The sequence below is a fragment of the Crinia signifera genome, chromosome 6 (assembly GCF_055691185.1).
Source record: "Crinia signifera chromosome 6, ASM5569118v1, whole genome shotgun sequence".
NCBI classification, from domain to species: Eukaryota; Metazoa; Chordata; class Amphibia; order Anura; family Myobatrachidae; genus Crinia; species Crinia signifera.
The window spans coordinates 43781161-43803313 of NC_139222.1; the positions used below are offsets into that span (position 1 = coordinate 43781161).

At 48.3% G+C, this 22153-nt stretch overlaps 1 protein-coding gene across 1 annotated transcript in view; it reads left to right on the forward strand.

Moving 5' to 3' along the window:
• Positions 1–4480, forward strand: part of RAD9A (RAD9 checkpoint clamp component A) — a 30519-nt gene extending 26039 nt beyond the window's left edge. The window contains exons 11-12 of the mRNA XM_083146079.1: positions 1242–1461; positions 3961–4480. Of these exons, the coding sequence (XP_083002205.1) occupies positions 1242–1461; positions 3961–4044 (304 nt within the window). The 3' untranslated portion in view covers positions 4045–4480. The remainder of the gene's footprint in view (positions 1–1241; positions 1462–3960) is intronic.
• The last annotated feature ends 17673 nt before the right edge of the window (positions 4481–22153 follow it).

Here is a 22153-nt window from a genome sequence, read left to right on the forward strand (position 1 = left end):
TCATTTTCTCCCCTATTCTCTATCCCTCCTGCCCTGAACAAGCTACATCCCTATACAATGCTTCCTGACTTCTGCCCTTGCCTCAGTTGTTTGTGCAGTCACTACTTCCGAACCACCGAGTGACAGTGGAGGAAATTACCCTACAAAGCAAACTACCTCCATTTCAAATGTATGCTCTCAACCTACAGTTCTGCCTTCTCACTCTCTAAACATAGAAGTCATATCTCCGCCCTCAAACCCCCATTTCATTATTCTATCCCCACCCCCCTCCCCGCCTCCTCTCCTCACCTTGCCACCCAGTTCACATATAAAATTGAGGAGCAGATTTACTAAGCTCTGTGCAGTGTCTGGTTTTTATCACCGGGCAATCAGCTCCTAACTGTGAAGTTACAGGTTTGGTTTGAAAAATGACAGCTGATTGGCCGGTGATAAAAACCAGACACTTCATCACTTCACAGAGCTTAATCATTCTACCCCTGACTCCATACGTCAGGACATCACATCTCACCATATCCTCAGCATTCCAGCACCTCCATTCCTTGCCTACCCCTCCTCATCCATCTTACCAACTTTCTCTCCTTTATCTGCAGATGAAGTCCTAGTCCTCACCCAAAGGATGAGCTGATTAGATTAGCTGATCACTTTTCACTATCAAAGCACTGATCCAGTGCTCTCCCATTGCCATCTATGACCTTACATCCCTTTACTCCACAAATGAATGGCACCTCTTCTGCCAACCGATTACTTCCTCACGCTCCCACCTCCTAGACTTTGCCTGTACTGCTCCATACCACTGTAATGCTCTCGTTCTCGCAACCTAGTTACTAAACAATATATAGGCTGTCAAGACTCCCTTCATCAGTCTTCTATCTCTCTTAACAACCCACTGCCCCATGCTCACTGTCTACCCAATTTGCATCATCCCTGTCTGTCTGCCCCTCACTGTTCGAATGTAAGCTCCAACGAGCAGGGCCCTCTTTCCTCGTGCTTTTCCTTCTCTTACTTATACTATAATTTACTTCTTACAATGGCACCTGACCCTTGGCTTATGCCAGTTGCTGCTTATTTGAGTGTTATTTCTACTGATGCAGCCATGTTTCTAAACCATGTACTCGCCCTGCATTGTCTTGTACTGTAAGTCGTGTTTGTTTTGTTTACGCACTGTGGTAGGCGATATGAAACCCTAGTGGCACCACATACATAAAACATTAATTAGCTTCTTTCTCTCAATATCATTGTAGACATTGCTTGCCTAATGATGATGATGACTTTTTGGGTGATGATCTTGACTACATGATCGCCATGGAAACTACTCTTGCAGGACCTTCCTCCTCTCCTCCACGCAGCCCGACCTTCTGCAGCCGCCCACTCCCAAGTCCTGTACAGGAAGAACCAGCGGTGTCCTCAGGAAGCGAGGATGAGCCGGAGGTAGAAGTTCCTGGCACACCCCCTAACAAAAAGGTAGATTGCAGAACACTTCATAGAGGGGCTTTAAAGCAGGGAATGGAATGGTCAGAATAACAGATTTGCGGCACTTTTCACATAGGGCTTGTCACTTAAACATGTTAATGTTGGTCTCTTCTGATTGGTTGTTTTTACTGGTTTCTAAATACAGGGTTAAAATCAGCACTGCTCTTTCCCCTACATTAACCCTCTGAGTGCCAAGTGATTTGTCAAAATAGGTGTCAAAATTGCCAACCAAACCTTTTTATCCATCATTATGACCTGTAATGGTAACCTTATATAGGAAATATAATCTTTTTTTACACAGCAATTTCGGTACTTGTGTAGTTTCACGGCGGCAGGCTATGCTACGCTGTCGGTGTAGCCCAACGGCAGCCTAGTGAGACGCAAGTGTGTCTCATGCACAATAAAGGACACATTTGCCAGTGCTCCATATTACATACTGGCAAATGCCTCCATTTCAAACCCCCACTATCCACGCCAGCCCGAAGCGTGGCGAGCCCCGCGAGGGGACGTGGAACGCGTCCTCCCGACCTATTCATACCCCCACTACTATCCACGTCGGCGTAGAGTACATTTTATAAAGTGTGGCGTGCAGACGTGTAAAACGAGCCCGAAGAGCGGCGAGCGGACACAAAATACACGTCAAGTAATCCGCGTCCCCTCGCGGGGCTCGCTGCGCTCACTAAACTTTATAAAATCGACTACACGCCGACGTGGATAGTGTGGGTATGAACAGGTTGGGAGGAAGCGTACCCCTATGCTCACCAGGCTTCGGGCTGATGTGGATAGTGGGGGTATGAACAGGTCGGGACGCGTACCGCTATGCTTGCCACGCTTCGGGCTGACGTGGATAGTGGGGGATGTTTCAGGAACACATTCACACATGTCATGTCAGGCAGGTGAAAAATTGGCAATGGTTCCCCTACAATGTAATAAGCGCTGACACAACGCTGACTGACTACACTAACTACGTAATGCTGACTGACTATGCTAACTGCATAAGCTCCGATTAGGCGCGGACGTACACACAGACACAAGCTGATTCTGACAGGAACACTACGCTAACCACGTAACTGCCGCCGTGAAACTACACAAGTACCGCATTTTTTATTTGAATTTATATAATAAATGTGAGCAATGCTGGCATTTTTAGCAGCAGATACATTGAACATCTCTCACAGAGATGTTAGCACTCAAAGAGTTATTGAAGGTAACCAAGTTCTCTAATCAGTAGTGCAAGTTGTGAAAAATAATCATGTAACATCCCCAAATGTTAGCACTTTTACAGTACATGACTTGAGCGAGACCGATTCTGTAATGGGGTGTGGGGCTTACACACACTAACGTGAGCTGCTGCAGAAGGCCTCCTCCCCAGGCAGCTCCCGCCACTGCAGTCTGAGGCCTCCCCATATCTCCCAGTTGTGGAATTCTCTGCCATGGGGGAAGGGGGGCTGAGTGCAGGGATGAGTGGCCCGGCAGCTAAGCTGTCCCATTTGTCTCCCTTGTTGCCGGGCCTGGGTGCATGGGATCGGTGGCAGCAGTGCCGATTTTTTGCTCAGTGTGTATGGGTAATGATTGGGGAAATCGCTTTGCTGAAACCATTTTAGCCTGTTCTTGGCAAGTGCCTTAAATTATGACAACAATAGCTGGTATATAATATGATCAATAGAGCTGCCACCACATCATGCAGTGTAAGGGACAGAGCAGAGCTGCTTCACATGCCTAGTGTACCAGCTTATACTACCACATTTACTGTATGTGTGGATCTAAACCCTCAAACATTGCAATGAACCAGAGAGTAGCTGGCAGGAGGAAGAGACAGGAGCCTTACCATGAAGTGGGGAGCTTGTGATCTTAGAAAGTGCAGTACTGGTTCTATTATGTTTGTGTATTTATTATGTTATTTTATATATTATGACACTTTCATGGCTGTAACAGCTCCCCCAGACTCCCATGCGCTGCAGAGTGGGAGATTTTGGATTACATTTGGAATCTGGCATTTGCCACTGAAGATGTATAGTAGGAAATGAGTAACGGCAACAGGGGGATTAATAAAGAGGAGCAGTGGGGGGTGAAGATGGATTAGAATACGACAAAAAAAGCTGGAACCAGAAACCATGGTTAGCAATCTGGTGATTAACAGGTCCAAAATACTAGTAGTTAATATTGAGTACCTCTATAATATAGAAGTACCATTGTTCAAATTGGCAAGAAGAATACAAGTTTAAAGGCTTACTTCATTATTTATCATTATTAATTAAGCTTTTATAAATCACATGTTCTGCAGCTCATTACAGTTGCGATCAAACGCACCGTAATGAATCAATACTGGTTACATACAAGCAGGTAACTTGATTGATTAGCACATCTTAGGCGCTCAGCAACAATCTTGTACTTTCTGTTATCAAAAATACCTTTTTACTACCTTTATCCAGTTACTTTAGCTTCCACCCTTTATTCTGTTCTCTTTTTTTTTTTTTCTCCTTTATCTAGTTTCGGTCGCTCTTCTTTGGATCTGTCCTTCAAAGTTCAGGTCGTACGGCGGAAGAAGTTCTGGCAGAAGACAGTGATGGATAGTGCCAAATTGAAGTCGTAATGTCCATCCATACTAGGAACAGATTCCACAGGGTAAACTGTTACATAGACGTGACGCCATGGCTCTGCGGTGGTCACAGGCAAGCGTGTGCTTTGTACATAGACTCCTACAAGTTTCATCACGGATGTTCACGCACTTAGAATAAAACTTTAATATTTGCAGAAACGCAGAGTAAAGCAACCTAATGTGCTTTATTCTCTCCTGACTCATTACGTGATTTCAAAATATAAATTCTATCAACTGCCTGACAGAACCATGTTGGTTGGAGGGTGTGACAATTAACTTCCTCATTGTATAAGGAAATGGTCTGATGTAGTTTTTGCACAGAATCGTGAATTTGCTTTTTTCCATCTTTGTACACACATATTTGGTCAAAGCCCTATATTTTGTATTTTTGGAATAAATGATCCCAAAGAGGAGCCGCCTTTGCTGTATCCATCTTGTATTTCTGCCTTAAGGCCACATGTATCAAGCGTCAAAAAGTGATAAAATGTCATGACCATCATAATCCGTTACTGATAAAAGCAGGTGGAAGCAGGATCATATACTAATTTAGGTGTGCTAGGCTAAACAGTTGAGCAACCTCCAAGCAGTTTTTCTAATAAATCTAATGTTTTATTACCAATTTTGGCAACACCGGATCATTTACACAGTGCAATCAATCAAGTGGAATAAGTTCAGCAGGAAGCAGGCATGAGAACCAAACAATCCAATATAGTTGATCATATAAATGTCAAAACTAGTTATATATAACAAGCCATCAAGAAGTTGTAAACCGTAGGTGACCTTGCTCAAAACTCCACCACCTCGGATCAACCAAACTCTACAAGAAATCATTCCAACAATTACAGATGGTCAGGTCTGGCATTCCTTATGTTCCTGGGTGTGACTCTAGTGGGCAAGTGATAGGAGGCTGGGTGTCTTTAGGTAATTATTCCATATGAGCAGCAACGAGGAGACTTGCTAGAGTCTGAAGGTACAGGAGCGGACTAGTCAGCAGTGGGACATAAGGTATAGGACTGGGTTGATATTGGGCTGGTACTGACTATGCACATATTATGCCGGTACCCATGAGTGCTTTGTGACTATGGGCCGGATTCAGACCTGGGCTGCTAAGTTTTGGAGCCCTGCAATTAGATAGCCACCACACCCCACCAGAGTGAAAACCCGCCCTAGGTTGGCCAATCCCGGGATCGTTGGTATCTTGGAATTTGGCACCAAAATTACCGGAATTTCAATCCCGGGATTGGAGTTTCCAATCCTGGGATTTCGGGATTAGACTGCACTTGCTCAGACACTGACCATCTGTTCTCGACCCATTGTGCGGCAATGCGCAGCATTACGTGATGTCAGAGATGATGCTGCGCAAGCTACAATCCCGCACTGCCCACCTTGCCCACTCCGCTGCTGTCTGCCTTGCTCCCCGGCTACATCGACTGCCCCACTCCCTGCCCACACACTAAGAAAGGTAATTGCGCAGTGGTCGGTTGGGTTGGGCAGGGTTGTTATCCCACCACCTGCAAGTCTGTTCACTATCCCACCTCAGCTTTGCAAGCCTATTCACATAACCTTATTTAAAGTAGATATTTCGGTAACTGTTTTACCTAAAATGGTTAATCATTTTAAATAACATTTATCTTATGTCATGCATACGTTATTTTATATAATTAACCATTTTAGGTAAAACAGTTACCGAAATATCTACTTTACATGCTGTATGAAATGGTACTGGATTGACTGAGAATATTTGCCGTCCAGGTACATAGAGGATACTGACCGATGCTGGGCCAGCCCTCTGACGAAGTCCACGTGACGAAATGCGTAGGGGCGTGGCTCAGCATTGGTCAGACCAGCTGGAGTCTCAAGGAGTGTAACCTCTCCATCTTGTCAGACGCCGTGCTCCTGACTCTTCATGTTTTTAAAGTGCGGCACTGGGAACCGCTGATCTCGGAAACGTAGTGAATACCTGAATATTTGAAGCGCCCGTTTTTTCTACCGCTTTTTCTTTACCTGTTGGATTTGGGTACCCTGAGGGGCTTAGAACGGAGCAGCCGGGTTTCATCACTCCTGAGTGCAATACACAGAGTTGTGAAAACAGCTGATTGGTATTTTGGGACTTGTAGTTCCACGGATATTTATTTACCTACAATTATCCTCACATTGACTTTCTAATAAGACTCTGCGCATAATCATTTTTCTCTGAAAAAATATATATGCTTTCCACTCAATAAGTGTCACTCTGGAGTCTTAGTTGGATATGGTGAAACAGGTATGCTTTATTTCAACATGTTTCGGGACCTCTGCCCGTCGTCAGGCAGAGGTCCCGAAACATGTTAGAATAAAGCATACCTGTTTCACCATATCCAACTAAGACTCCAGAGTGACATTATTATTAATAAGTGGAAAGTATATTGGGGCTGAACCACAGCTCAAAGGAGGCACCGGAGCAATATACTATTTGATCCAGAAGGAGTGCCTCGATTAAAGGACTTGTGTGTGTGTGTGTGTGGCCAGGGGCTGGCATACAGCACAAATATAAACAATATAACCAAACTCAACACCCGCTGATCCTGCTCCAGTGGCTCATATGTGTATGGTTACCTGCCAAGGACCTACCTCCAGCCCGGATCGCATCATTGCAGAGAGGCCCCACAGGTAGGATTCCAGGTCCAGTCATTGGTCCAATCACATAGAGAGCCCCTGCGCAACTTGATCTAAACGGGGAAGAGTCTGTCAAAAAAGAAGAAAAAACACAGAATAAAAATATGAACACACAATGTGATTAAACATATACACACACTGCAAGCAGACTGAAGAACATACAGAAATACATCGATATCCTATCCAGGATTGCATCTAGATGGAATCTTCAATCAGCAGTTATGACAAACTGTTCCAATTAATTTTTTTATTAAGGCCATTAGGGAAAATAGTTCAGTCTATAAATCCATTTGGATTCCTTGATAAGTAGTTTTTTGGCCCTATCCCCGCCACGTAGGGAATCAGCTACATGATCTATCATGAAGTATTTTAGATCTGATAGTGAGTAATCAAGACTTTTAAAATGACCCGCCACCGGTTGGTCCACATCCCTTCCAGAACCGAAAAGGTTTATGGCCGACCGGTGGGCCGCCATCTGTTCTCTAAAAGTACGAGTGGTTCAGCCAATATAATAAAGGCTGCATGGGCAATCAATGATATACACTACATGGGACATTTTGCAGGTCAAGACAGGCCTGGGTACTTGTGTACTTTCACGGCTCCCATCGCATGCCAAACGTAGTGGCATGCGATTTTTGCAGGTTTTTAGCATTTCTTTTTGAAAAATCGCATGCGATCACATCGCATGCGATTTTTAACAGAAATGCATCCAAATGCATTGAAATTAGTATCAAACATGTTCAATGGCCCCCAAATGTAATTTTTGAGGCTGTACCACCCCCACTATCAACGCAAACCGGAAGCGTGGCGAGCGGCGGCGGTACGCGTCCTACGACCTTTTCATGCCCCCACTATCCACGTCGGCGTGAATAGAAAGTGTGGCGAGCCCGAAGCGTGGCGAGTGCAGCGGACACCTGTGAAGCCCGCGAGGGGACGCGTATACCTGTGATGGTATCCGTGTCCCCTCGCGGGGCTCGCTACGCTCGCCACGCTTTCTATTCTCAACTCCACGCCGACGTGGATAGTGGGGGTATGAAAAGGTCATAGGACGCGTACTGCTGCCCCTCGCGGGCTCGCTGCGCTCGCCATGCTTCGGGTTTGCGTTGATAGTGGGGGTGGTACAGCCTCAAAAATGACATTTGGGTGCCATTGAACATGTTTGATACTAATTTCAATGCATTTGGATGCATTTCTGTTAAAAATCGCATGCAATCGCATGCGTTTTTTTCCTATACGATGGACATCGTGGGAGCCGTGATTGTACACAAGTACCCAGGCCTCATATCAAACATTTTGGAGGAATGAGGATGTTTGAATTGCTTACACACTACCAGGTGTTTGCACGTCGTACAAGAGATGCAACTGTAGCAACCCGGTGCTTTCGTGTATGTATTGGGAGGTTTGGGGATGCCTACCCGTGATATTGGCCCTAACTAAACGGTCCCTTAGGTTTGGACCCCTCCTGAATGCTGCCAAAGTTCTGATCTTATTCAGCCTGGGTAGCTCAGGGTCAGATTTGATGATAGGCGGGAGGGCATTCGTGGCATGTCTAATTACAGGACTAGCCACAGTAAAGGAGCTCGACCAGGGTAGAACCGCTCTGGAATCTCTGGTTTTTGGGTTTAACAATTGAGCTTTGGTCATCTATAAAACTTTTTTTATTGTTCTAATAGAGTGATACAATCATATCCCCTGGTGACAAATTTAGAAACCAGACTGTCCAGGCGTGGTTCAATCACAGTGGGATTGCTGATGATTCTGGCAACCCGCATCATCTGTGATCATGGTAAACCACGTTTTAGTGCGGGCGAGTGATGGCTTGAGGCCATTAGGAAGGTATTTCTGTCAATGTCTTTAAAGAAGACATCTGTACTGATCTTATTGGATCTAATGGTCACTGCAACATCTAGAAAATGGGCCTCCTCAGTGCTCCACACAGCTGTGCATTTGATGGTTGTAGTACCCATATTGATGTCAACCAATAAATTAAATAACCTCTCAGATCCACCCGTCCATAGGATGAAAATATCATCGATATAGCGGGTGAATACTCTCAGGTGATCCCTAACATTGGGATTTATAGAAAAATCTTGCTTCTTCCTCGTAGAACATAAAGATGTTGGCAAAAGAAGGGGCTACGGGAGACCCCATGGCGCACCCTCTTTGCTGTAGGTAATACATTCTGTCAAACAGAAAGTAATTCCTTTGTAGTGTAAGCGTTAATAACTGTATAAACAAATCATGATTGAAGGTAACTGGGTCAAGAAACTGTGTGATGAACCTGCGAACAGCCTCCACCCCACCCTCTTGAGCAGGGCTGGGCAATAGTGGCCCTCCAGATGTTGATGAACTACACATCCCAGGATGCTTTGCATTAGTTTTGCTATGTGGCCATGCTGTAACTGATTCAAGGCATGCTGGTATGTGTAGTTCTTCAACATCTGGAGGGCCGCTATTGCACAGCCCTGCTCTTGAGGGATGGAGGTATAGAGGCTGCACACATCGAGGCACACCATAATTGTTCCATCCGGTAACTCGCCCACTTGGTTAAGTAATTGAAGAAAGCTGGTAGTGTCCTTCAAGAACGATGGTTTGAGTAACAATAAAGGTTGAAGAAGATAGTCCAATAGTGGAGCGATCGGTTGATATAATGAAAAAATTCAAAGAAACGAAATAAATAAGTGTGTGTGTGTATATATAAATCCAAACTTGTCAGCTGATTGTATGGGGATATAAAGCACACTGGAATCCAGGTCAGCCACACCTCCTGACGAAGTCCATTGTGCGACGAAAGGCATTGAGGCGTGGTTACCTTCACACAACACTGTGCTAAGACCGGTTTGATCTCCTGGTCCAATTAGAGACGCACCTGACGACGGAGAACCGGTCCCGGCTTCTTCTGTCTTCTGGATGAGGTAGTGGACTTCATGTGTGGGGCAAGCTGATTGCTGCTTTTTTATATGTACGGTATGTGAGCTTGATTTTGTAAGTAAAATACTTTTTATGTGATTGCTCATTGGTTGCGCTATTTTATCTTCTTTTGCGCATATATATATATATATATTTATTTTGTATACGTGTAATTAATCATGGCGCGTATCTTTTACTTTTAGATTTTTTTCACAGTGCGACGACACTGATTTCACACCTATCTTGCTGAGTTTTTAAATAAACTATTGGTATGTATATATTCCATACCCTTTTAAATGAAATATAATGTGTTTTATGTACGGTGCTTCTGTACAACCATTTATATTATATTCTGTTTTATCTGTACCACTTGTAGCCTATACCCCTGACGAAGTCCTGTGCGACGAAACGCGTTGGGTTTTATGAATAAAGGATCAAATATCCTAAAAGGAGTCTCCTTCTTATTTCAAAATTGGATGAAAGAACTGCTCTGTACAAATTCTGATATGAATACCTGCTGTCTGGACTTATTGTGAATTGGCTAGGTGGTACTCACTTTAGCGCACTCCGATAACCCCCTTTGTGTGTATATATATATATATATATATATATATATATATATATATATATAACAACAACAACAACAGAATAGGCGGCACTCCGAGGATTTTCAAAAAGATGACTTGTATTAAAGTATGACACCAACGTTTCGGGGCATGCGCCCCTTTGTCAAGGTGATGAACAGTGAACAGCTCCCGCACATCACATAGTACGGTACAAAAAGTATGTGCTGCACATACTTTTTGTACTAGGTACACATCGGATCGGATCGGATCGCAGTGCATGCTCACTGCATGCACTAGGGATCCGATCCGATGTGTGCTAAGTAAGTCCCAAACGGATCCGTTAAACGGACCGTGTATGGGCTGCTTGTGGGTCAGTTTAGCGGGGACGGTAAGGATTGGCTTCTGTATTTTATAATTGCCAGCCACCAGCACTGATGAGAAGTATTTAATTTTCCATACATGATTTGAATTGGCCCTGGCCTGGGATGTGGCCATTAGGTCGACAGCATGTTGGTCGGCAGTCATTAGGTCAACACCACTAGGTCGACATGGGTTTTTTGAGCCAACATGTGCCGACAGGCGGTATTTCATGCCCTACCATCCACTAGGGCGTGGTGGGAAAATAAAATAGTGTGCCTGAAGCATGGCGAGCGCAGGGGTGCACTTTTTATCCTTTGTTGACATTCGGGTCAAAAAACAGTGAAACACACCATACCGACCTTGACTGTTGACCTACACCATGTCGACCTCATGCTTGTGTCGACCTAATGATCTGTCGACCTTGTCCCATGTCGACCTTTTAGCATGTCGAGCTAGTGGTGTCGACCTAATGACTGTTGGTCAACTTATGGTTTACCATATGACCCACGCCCCCTGGCCCACCCCTGCAAATGTCCCAATTCACTTCAGGGTACCATGGCACACAGTTTGGGAGCCACTGGTATATAATGGCATTTTACTCCCCGGTTTTCTTTCTTTACAAGTTTTTATCTTCTGTAAAATGTGTTTTAACAGATATGATAGTGGAGGATCAATAAAGAATGTCAATCACCTTATCATACAGTAAATAGAACACACCCATTAGATTTGCGTTTTCAGCTGATGCATCATGCCTACACTAAATCCACCCTTTTTAACAATATAATCACAGTAGAATAGACTGTTATTGTAGTTCTCACCCCCTGCACCATCCTTGGCCAGTATTGGCTCTGGATTCACCGCTTTCCAACGAATCAGGCTGTTTTCACTGTCTGCGGTGAATCTTTTCACCGAAAATCTGCCTAAAGCAAACAGTGAATGCCGGCCAGTTCTCTGTTTCATGCTGGCTTCAATTCGCTGGTGTATTTCATAGAAACATAGAATTGGATGGCAGATAAGAACCATTTGGCTCATCTAGTCTGCCCCTTTTTTACCCTTCAGGTAATCTCAACCCTTTTAAACCCCTTGAGTGGTGGGTTTTGCTGGGGCAGGACAAACCTACCAGGGCAGGTTTATCCTGCCCCGGCAAAACCCACCACAGAAGGCTAGAAGCAGCCCCCTTGCCTCCGCTCCGGCATTAGTACGCCGGAGCTTCCTTGCTGCCTCTCTCCCCCCTGCCTAAGCCGCCTATCACATTTAGCAGTGACGTCGGCGGCAGGCTGGGGGATGTTCGCTACTCAGGAGGACTCGGGTGCCTGAGCGCTTGGCCGACCATACCCGAGCCTGCCCCCGACGTCACTGTAAAATGAGTGACCGGCTGGCGGGCGGGTCAGGGAAGCTCCGGCGTACCAATCGCCGGAGCAAAGGTACTGGGGGGACTGGAGCTGGTGGTGTGCTGTAGAGGTGTTGCGCCAGTGGTGGCCGGCACTAACGCTCAGCAGAGGATGCAAAGCAGGTAGGCGCAGGGCAGGAGAGGTGCTGTCCTGCTCTGCATCCTCTGCTGTCTGTCTCTGTGGCTGCTGCTGCTGCGCCTGTAACACTTGATGACAGGAAGCAGCACCGAGGCACAGAGCTCCCTCCAGGCTCCTACCTAAACATCAGATTCAGGTCAGCACACAGCAGTAGTACGTGCGAAAAGGGGCGAAGCTACACGACAGGAGGGGGCGGGGCTACATGGAACAGGGGCGGAGCTATGAGGGAGCAAGACTGAAGTCACAGGAGAGGATGAGCAGCTGCCAGGAGAGTAAAGTGTGAGTGTAGTGCTACTAATGTCAGCAACTGGTGTGGGCACGTCTATAGACAGCACTACTAATGTCGGCAACTGGTGTGGGCACATGTATAGGCAGCACTACTAATGTCGGCAACTGCTGTGAGCATGTGTGTAGATAGTGCTACTAATGTCGGCAACTATTGCGGGCACGTGTATAGTCAGCGCTACTAATGTTGGCAACTGGTGTGGGCACGTGTATAGGCAGCACTACTAATGTCGGCAACTGCTGTGAGCATGTGTGTAGACAGCGCTACTAATGTCGGCAACTATTGTGGGCATGGGTATAGGCAGCGATACTACTATCAGCAACTGGTGTGAGCATGTGTATAAGCAGTGCTACTACTGTCGGCAACTGGTGTGGGCACGTGTATAGGCAGCGCTACTGCTGTCAGCAACTGGTGTGGGCATATTTGAATAGGCAGTGCTACTAATGTCGGCAACTGGTGTTGGCATATAATTACGCAGTACTACTAATGTCGGCAACTGGTGTGGGCATGTGTATAGGCAGTGCTACTGCTGTTGGCAACTGGTGTGGGCACGTGTATAGGCAGCGCTACTAATGTCGGCAACTGGTGTGGGCATATTTGTATAGGCAGTGCTTCTAATGTTGGAAACTGGTGTTGGCATATGGTTACACAGCACTACTAATGTCGGCAACTGGCGTGGGCACATGTATAGGCAGCGCTACTGCTGTCGGCAACTGGTGTGGGCACGTGTATAGGCAGCGCTACTGCTGTCGGCAACTGGTATGGGCACGTGTATAGGCAGCGCTACTGCTGTCTGCAACTGGTGTGGTCATATGGTCACACAGTGCTAATAATGTCGGCAACTGGTGTGAGCACTATGTATAAGCAGAGCAACTACTTTTGGCAACTGGTGTGGGCGTTATGAATAAGCAGCCCTTCAAATATGGGCATATGCAGGAGTTCTCGGGGCATTATGTGTAGCATAATGTGTGTCAATGTCATATGGGCATTATGGTGCATGGCATATTTTGTAAGGAGAATTAGGGTGTGTGTCATAATGTGTAATGGGCATTATGGTGTGCTGCATATTATGTAAGGGGCATCATGAGGTGTTGCATAATGTATAATTTGCATTACTGTGTCTGGTATAATGTGTAATGGGCATTGAGGTGTGAAGCATAATGTGTTATGGGGATTACGGTGTAATTGGTACTTTTATGTGACCAAGCCCCTTCCCCATGAAGCCACGCTCCTACATTTTTGAGCGCGCCTACGGTGCGAACTCTCCCTCTTTTTTAACTCATGGCACCAAAATTGTGGTACTATGTGGTGTAAATTGGAGTGAGAGTACTATTGTGTGCCCATTCCCATTTCTTGTGAGATCACACATTTTTCTTTCGGTGTGCGCCGTCCCTTTGTAAAGCTTGGGTGGGCGCAAATTTATAGTTTGCAGGAGGGCGCTGAACCCCCTAGCACAGGCCCTGCCTGGACACCACTGCCGCGCACCTATTGTATAATAGTGGTATGCCCGGAGATTTTCCGGGACAGCCCGCTGCGGCAATGCAGCTGAGCCTGGAAAATCACTTAAGTGGTTAATCCTTATTTCTTTGTAATTATATTCATATGCCTATCCCAAGCATGTTTACATTGTTCTACTGTCTTAGCCTCTACCCATAGGTGAATCTAGAAATATGGTAATGGCTGGTCCCAGACTAGAGTCACTGGATTTGCGCACGGCGGAGCCGCGCGTGCAAAATATTAAGGGGGCGTGGCCTAAAAGGGGTGAGGCGCCATTTCATGGGTGTGGCTTAACAGGGGCAAGTCACTCCTCCATTTTTTCACTGCTGTGGGGGTAGGTATGTGCCATACCTCCCACATTATACACCCCCCCTCCCCCACATTATATACACACCCCACATTATATACACACCCCACTCTCCCACATTATACACCCCCCTCCCCCACATGATATACACACCCCACATTATATACACATCCCACTCCCCCACTATATATACACCTCCCACATTATACACCCCCTCCCCCACATTATATACACCCTCCACATTATATACACCTCCCACATTATACACCCCCCTCCCCCACATTATATACACACCCCACATTACATACACATCCCACTCTCCCACATTATACACCCCCCCTCCCCCACATTATATACACACCCCACATTATATACACATCCCACTCCCCCACTATATATACACCTCCCACATTATTCACCCCCTCCCCCACATTATATACACCCCCCACATTATATACACCTCCCACATTATACACACCCCCTCCCCCACATTATATACACACCCCACATTATATACACATCCCACTCTCCCACATTATACACCCCCCCTCCCCCACATTATATACACACCCCACATTATATACACATCCCACTCCCCCACTATATATACACCTCCCACATTATACACCCCCTCCCCCACATTATATACACCCCCCACATTATATACACATCCTACTCTCCCACATTATACACCCCCCTCCCCCACATTATATACACACCCCACATTATATACACACCCCACTCCCCCACATTATATACACCTCCCACATTATACACCCCCCTCCCCCACATTATATACACACCCCACATTATATACACACCCCACTCCCCCACATTATATACACCTCCCACATTATACACCCCCCTCCCCCACATTATATACACACCCCACTCCCCCACATTAGATACAACCCCCCTTCCCCACATTATATACACCCCCCACTCCCCCACATTATATACACCCCCACATTATACATACACACCCCCCACTTCCCCAGTATACACAGCACTCACCTGGCTGTGTTGCTCCAGCCTGGAAGGTGCAGGGACCCGGCAGTGTGGTAGGGGAGGCAGCTCACCGCAGGCTCAGTCAGAAGCAGCCATGAAGAGCAGGGAGAGCTGGCCTCACGGAGCTCAGTCAGTGAGGTGGGCGGGGCCAGCCTCCAGGAAGAAGCAGAGCTCTGGCTGTTGGCTCTCTCCTCTCTCCTTCCAAGACTTCCTGTCAGTGGCAGCTTTACAGGTGACAGCAGCTCAGCCACGGGGGGAGGGTAGGCAAGCCTGCGGCGGGCACATTTAATATTTAAAGCTACAGGCACCGGGCAGTCTAATGGGTAGTCCGGTGCACCCCCGGACCACCCCTTAGATTCGCCTATGCATCTACCACCTCTGATGGGAGGCTATTCCACTTATCCACTACCCTTTCTGTGAAGTAATTCTTTCTAACATTTCCCCTGAATCTACCTCCCTCCAGTTTCAGTGCATGTCCTCGTGTTCTATTTTATTTTCCTTGAAGAAAATTTTCCTCCTGTATTATGTTAAAACCCTTGATATATTTGAAGATTTCTATCATGTCCCCCCTTTCCCTTCTCTGCTCCAAACCGCATGCGGCAAAACACCGTAGCGTGCGGACCGCTCCGTAAGAATGCGGGAATATCCGCACCAACCAGAATAAGGGCCTATACATGTTAAGATCTTTTAGTCTTTCCAGGTAAGTTTTGTGATGTAGGCCATGCACCATTTTTGTTGCCCTTCTTTGTACACTCTCCAATGTATTTATATCCTTGTGAAGATATGGTCTCCAGAACTGGACACAGTATTCCAGATGAGGCCGTACCAATGACCTATACAGTGGCATTATTACGTCTTTCTTTCTGATATTGATTCCTCTCCCTATGCAACCAAGCATCTGACTAGCCTTCCTCATTGCTTTGTTACATTGCTTTCCTGCCTTTAAGTCACTTGAAATAGTGACTCCTAGATCCAGTGGCGTAACTATAGAGGGTGCAGCTGCTACGGGGCCCGGCGGGTTGGGGGGGCCCGAGGACCCAGCAAGCCCCCTGCACCCTCTTGAATTTGTACAAACTACTACTGACCCGGTGGCGGGTTGCACATTACAATGAACGAGGAGGAGCGCCAGTTGATTCAGGCTCTCCCCTCCCCTTCTCCCTCTCTGGTAGTACTGGTGCCGGGGCTCCATGTCACAACCTAGTGACCAGCCCCGGCGTGTGAACTAAACCTGCTGCTAGCGGCCTAGTGCAGTAGCGCTGTCTGTAACGCTGAGGCACTCTGACACGCGCTGACATGCGCCACTACATCTGCAGGAAGAAAGCCGCTGGAGCACGGGCACGGCGGTCAGGAGGCCCGGCACCTATGCACCTAATGGGAGACCCGTCCCCGGAGATCCGGTAGAAGAGGAGGCCTGGCCCTGGATACCTGACGGGAGGGGAGGCCCTGGAGACTCAGCGCTGCTGGAGGTAACTGAACTTTACTAAACTTTACCTCTCCTCCCCCCCTCTCCCTCCCTTCCTCCCTCTTTCCCTCTCTTTCCCTATCTCCGTCTTCCTCCCTCTCCGTTTTCCTCTTTCCGTCTCTCTCTCTCTTTCCCTCTGTCTGTACCCCTCTCTCTCTTTCCCTCTCTCTGTCTCCCTCTCTCTCTCTTTCCCTCTCTCCGTCTCTCTCTCTCTTTCCCTCTCTCCGTCTCTCTCTCTCTTTCCCTCTCTCCGTCTCTCTCTCTTTCCCTCTCTCCGTCTCTCTCTCTCTCTCTTTCCCTCTCTCTGTCTCTCTCTCTTTCCCTTTCTCTGTCTCTCTCTCTCTCTTTCCCTCTCTCCGTCTCTCTCTCTTTCCCTCTCTCTGTCTCTCTTTCCCTCTCTCCATCTCTCTCTCTCTTTCCCTCTCTCCCTCTTTCCCTCTCTCCATCTCGCTCTCTCTCTTTCCCTCTCTCTGGGCCTTATTCTGTTCTGTGCGTCCGGAGCCGAATATGCGACCAGGACCGTGCGTCCTAAACCCCGCCTTCCGTAAGGATCGCTCACTCCGTCCGAATGCGGTAAGCCGCTGACCGCACGGAGCACGAGTGGATTTCTCATGTATACACCTCCTCCATCTCTGGGAACCTCCCCCATCATTCGATGGTCGCATCCCATCGAATGCAGGACCGAGTGGTCAGGCAGCTCCCGCGAGCTCAGACCACTCGGGCATTTCTCTGTGCAAAAGCAGGGATATGGGCGGGCAGCTGACATCCGGCAATGTCATATGTCCGCTGCCTACACGTGCGTCACGGCCGCATTACCATACGTACGACCAGCGTTTTCATGGGAAAGCCCATGAAACGCGGGGCGTATGCATATGTTAATGAGGCCAAACAGCCCTTCACGCCCCCTCTCCTCCCCCTGTTCATAGTGTAAACAATTCATGCGGAATTTGGACGTATGTCCCTTTCGCACATGCACAGACACAAAACATCGGCGGAACGAACGCATGCGGACATATCCGCACCAACCAGAATAAGGGCCTCTGTCTCCCTCTCTCTCTCTCTCTCTCTCTATCTCCGTCTCCCTCTCTCTATTTCTCTCTCCGTCTCCTTCTCTATTTCTCTCTCTCCATCTCCCCCTCTCTCTCTCTTTCCCTCTCTCCGTCTCCCCCCTCTCTCTCTTTCCCTCTCTCCGTCTCTCTCTCTTTCCCTCTCTCCGCCTCCCTCTCTCTCTCTTTCCCTCTCTCCGTCTCCCTCTCTTTCCCTCTCTCCGTCTCCCTCTCTCTCTTTCCCTCTCTCCGTCTCTCTCTCTTTCCCTCTCTCCGTCTCCCTCTCTCTCCCTCTCCCTCTTTCCCTCTCTCCGTCTCCTTCTCTATTTCTCTCTCTCCATCTCCCCCTCTCTCTCTCTTTCCCTCTCTCCGTCTCCCTCTCTTTCCCTCTCTCCGTCTCCCTCTCTCTCTTTCCCTCTCTCCGTCTCTCTCTCTTTCCCTCTCTCCGTCTCCCTCTCTCTCCCTCTCCCTCTTTCCCTCTCTCCGTCTCCTTCTCTATTTCTCTCTCTCCATCTCCCCCTCTCTCTCTCTTTCCCTCTCTCCATCTCCCCCCTCTCTCTCTTTCCCTCTCTCCGTCTCTCTCTCTTTCCCTCTCTCCGCCTCCCTCTCTCTCTCTTTCCCTCTCTCTGTCTCCCTCTCTTTCCCTCTCTCCGTCTCCCTCTCTCTCTTTCCCTCTCTCTTTCCCTCTCTCCGTCTCCCTCTCTCTCCCTCTCCCTCTTTCCCTCTCTCCGTCTCCCTCTCTCTCTTTCCCTCTCTCCGTCTCCCTCTCTCTCTTTCCCTCTCTCCGTCTCCCTCTCTCCATCTCCCTCTCTCTCTTTCCCTCTCTCCGTCTCCCTCTCTCTCTTTCCCTCTCTCCGTCTCCCACTCTCTCTCTTTCCCTCTCTCCGTCTCGCTCTCTCTTTCTCTCTCTCCGTCTCCCCATCTCTCTCTCGTTCCCTCTCTCCATCTCCCCCTCTCTCTTTCCCTCTCTCCGCCCCTCTCTCTCTTTCCCTCTGTCCGTCTCTCACTCTTTCCCTCTCTCCGCCTCCCGCCCTCTCTTTTTCCCTCTCTCTATCTCCCTCTATCTCTCTCTCTTTCCCTCTCTCCGTCTCCCTCTCTCTCTCTTTCCCTCTCTCCGTCTCCCTCTCTCTCTCTTTCCCTCTCTCTGTCTCTCTTTCCCTCTCTCCATCTCTCTCTCTCTTTCCCTCTCTCCGTCTCCCTCTCTCTCCCTCTCCCTCTTTCCCTCTCTCCGTCTCCCTCTCTCTCTTTCCCTCTCTCCGTCTCCCTCTCTCTCTTTCCCTCTCTCCGTCTCCCTCTCTCTCTTTCCCTCTCTCCGTCTCCCTCTCTCTCTTTCCCTCTCTCCGTCTCCCACTCTCTCTCTTTCCCTCTCTCCGTCTCGCTCTCTCTTTCTCTCTCTCCGTCTCCCCATCTCTCTCTTGTTCCCTCTCTCCATCTCCCCCTCTCTCTTTCCCTCTCTCCGCCCCTCTCTCTCTTTCCCTCTGTCCGTCTCTCACTCTTTCCCTCTCTCCGCCTCCCGCCCTCTCTTTTTCCCTCTCTCTATCTCCCTCTATCTCTCTCTCTTTCCCTCTCTCCGTCTCCCTCTCTCTCTCTTTCCCTCTCTCCGTCTCCCTCTCTCTCTCTTTCCCTCTCTCTGTCTCTCTTTCCCTCTCTCCATCTCTCTCTCTCTTTCCCTGTCTCCATCTCGCTCTCTCTCTCTTTCCCTCTCTCTGGGCCTTATTCTGGGCGTCCGGAGCCGAATATGCGACCAGGACTGTGCGTCCTAAACCCCGCCTTCCCTAAGGATCGCTCACTCCGTCCGAATGCGGTAAGCCGCTGACCGCACGGAGCACGAGTGGATTTCTCACGGATACACCTCCTCCATCTCTGGGAACCTCCCCCATCATTCGATGGTCGCATACCATCGAATGCAGGACCGAGTGGTCAGGCAGCTCCCGCGAGCTCAGACCACTCGGGCATTTCTCTGTGCAAAAGCAGGGATCTGGGCGGGCAGCTGACATCCGGCAATGTCATATGTCCGCCGCCTACACGTGCGTCACGGCCGCATTACCATACGTACGCCCAGCGTTTTCATGGGAACGCCCATGAAACGCGGGGCGTATGCATATGTTAATGAGGCCAAACAGCCCTTCAAGCCCCTCTCCACCCCCTGTTCGTAGTGTAAACAATTCATGCGGAATTTGGACGTATGTCCCTTTCGCACATGCGCAGACACAAAACATCGGCGGAACGAACGCATGCGGACATATCCGCACCAACCAGAATAAGGGCCTCTGTCTCCCTCTCTCTCTCTTTCTCTCTCCGTCTCCTCTATTTCTCTCTCTCCATCTCCCCCTCTCTCTCTTTCCCTCTCTCTGTCTCTCCCTCTCTCTCTTTCCCTCTCTCCGTCTCTCTCTCTTTCCCTCTCTCCTCCTCCCTCTCTCTCTTTCCCTCTCTCCGTCTCCCTCTCTTTCCCTCTCTCCGTCTCCCTCTCTCTCTTTCCCTCTCTCCGTCTCCCTCTCTTTCCCTCTCTCCATCTCCCTCTCTTTCCCTCTCTCCGTCTCCCTCTCTCTCTTTCCCTCTCTCCGTCTCCCTCTCTCTCCCTCTCTCCGTCTCCCTCTCTCTCTTTCCCTCTCTCCGTCTCCCTCTCTCTCTTTGCCTCTCTCCGTCTCCCTCTCTCCGTCTCCCTCTCTCCCTCTCTCTCTCTCTCCGTCTCCCTCTCTCTCTCTCCGTCTCCCACTCTCTCTCTTTCCCTCTCTCCTTCCCTCTCTCCGTCTCGCTCTCTCTCTCCTTCCCTCTCTCCGTCTCCCCCTCTCTCTTTCCCTCTCTCCGCCCCTCTCTCTCTTTCCCTCTGTCCGTCTCTCACTCCTTCACTCTCTCCGCCTCCCGCCCTCTCTTTTTCCCTCTCTCTGTCTCCCTCTATCTCTCTCTCTTTCCCTCTCTCCGTCTCCCTCTCTCTCTCTCTTTCCCTCTCTCTGTCTCCCTCTCTCTCTCTCTCTTTCCCTCTCTCCGTCTCCCTCTCTCTCTTTCCCTCTCTCCGTCTCCCTCTCTCTTTCCCTCTCTCTCTTTCCCTCTCTCCGTCTCCCTCTCTCTCTCTTTCCCCCCCTCTCTCTTTCCGTCTCCCCTTCTCTCTCTCTCTCTTTCCGTCTCCCCTTCTCTCTCTCTCTTTCCGTCTCCCGTTCTCTCTCTCTCACTCTCTCTTTCCGTCTCCCCTTCTCTCTCTCTCACTCTCTTTTTTTCTCCCCGTCTCTCTCTCTTTCCATCTCCCTGTCTCTCACGCCGAAACGGAGTCCTGTGTGCTCACGGCACTATAATGACATTCATAGTAGGATGGCCCCGTTCAACATTTTGCTATGGGGCCCACAGAGTTCTAGTTACGCCTCTGCTAGATCCCCTTCCTCCTCAGTAGTTTCCATTATAGTACCCTTGATACTATATTGAGTCTTTAAGTTTTTGAGACCCACGTGCATAATTTTGCATTTCTTAGCATTAAACTGTAGTTGCCATGTTCTTGACCAATTCTCAAGTTTACTTAGATCATCAGTCATTTGATTTACCCCTCCTGGTGTGTCTACTCTGTTGCATATCTTTGTGTCATCTGCAAAAAGGCATACTTTCCCTTCAATACCATTTGTTATGTCACTAACAAAGATATTAAAGAGCACTGGTCCAAGTACAGATCCCTGGGGTACTCCACTGGTAACATGTCCCTCCATAGAATGCACTCCATTTACTACAACTGTCTGTTTTCTATCCTGCAACCAGGTTCTTATCCATTTAATTGTTTTATAATCCAATCCCACACTTTCAATGGGGTTTTGACTCTAATTTGCTGAGAGTGTATTCAATGCTAGAATGGAGCATTCGACATCTTTGTAAGCCGCTCATTAGTATTCACTTTGCTGGGTCCCGCTCATTACATATGCACGAGCGGGACCAGCACAGCGCTCACTGCACCTTCCCATCTGCCCAGTTTCCTCGGGGAGGCAGCTGCCAGTGTCCTCACCAGGCTTCCATCTCCCTGTCTACTGCCACCCCCTGGCTCCCTGCAGCAAATCACCGTTTTGAAGATACGAGGTTCCTCAATCACTCAGACACCGAGCAGATGAAACCAAAATATGGTTTATTTTTATCACAGCACACACAGGTAGACAATCACAGGAACAAGAGGCAAATGTAGCATATAAACGTTATCGGGTAGCAGTCCAAAATGACAGTCCTTGTAGCAGCAGTCCCAAAGCACAAAACTACCACTCCTCCACACAGCAGTGATAGCAGATAAGTCCACACGATACCTAGACAGAGTACAACCTCTTAGTCTAGGACAGTCCAAAAAATCTCCCAAAAATCTCCCACGCGTGCCCATACCATCAGTGGGCTTGCACTCAATCTTGATTGGTGGATTCAAGAGTCAGGTTTATCCCCCCTCCCAGGTACTGCTGCTGCCCCCCCTGCTGGGTCAGGCTCCAAAGAGTCTACTAG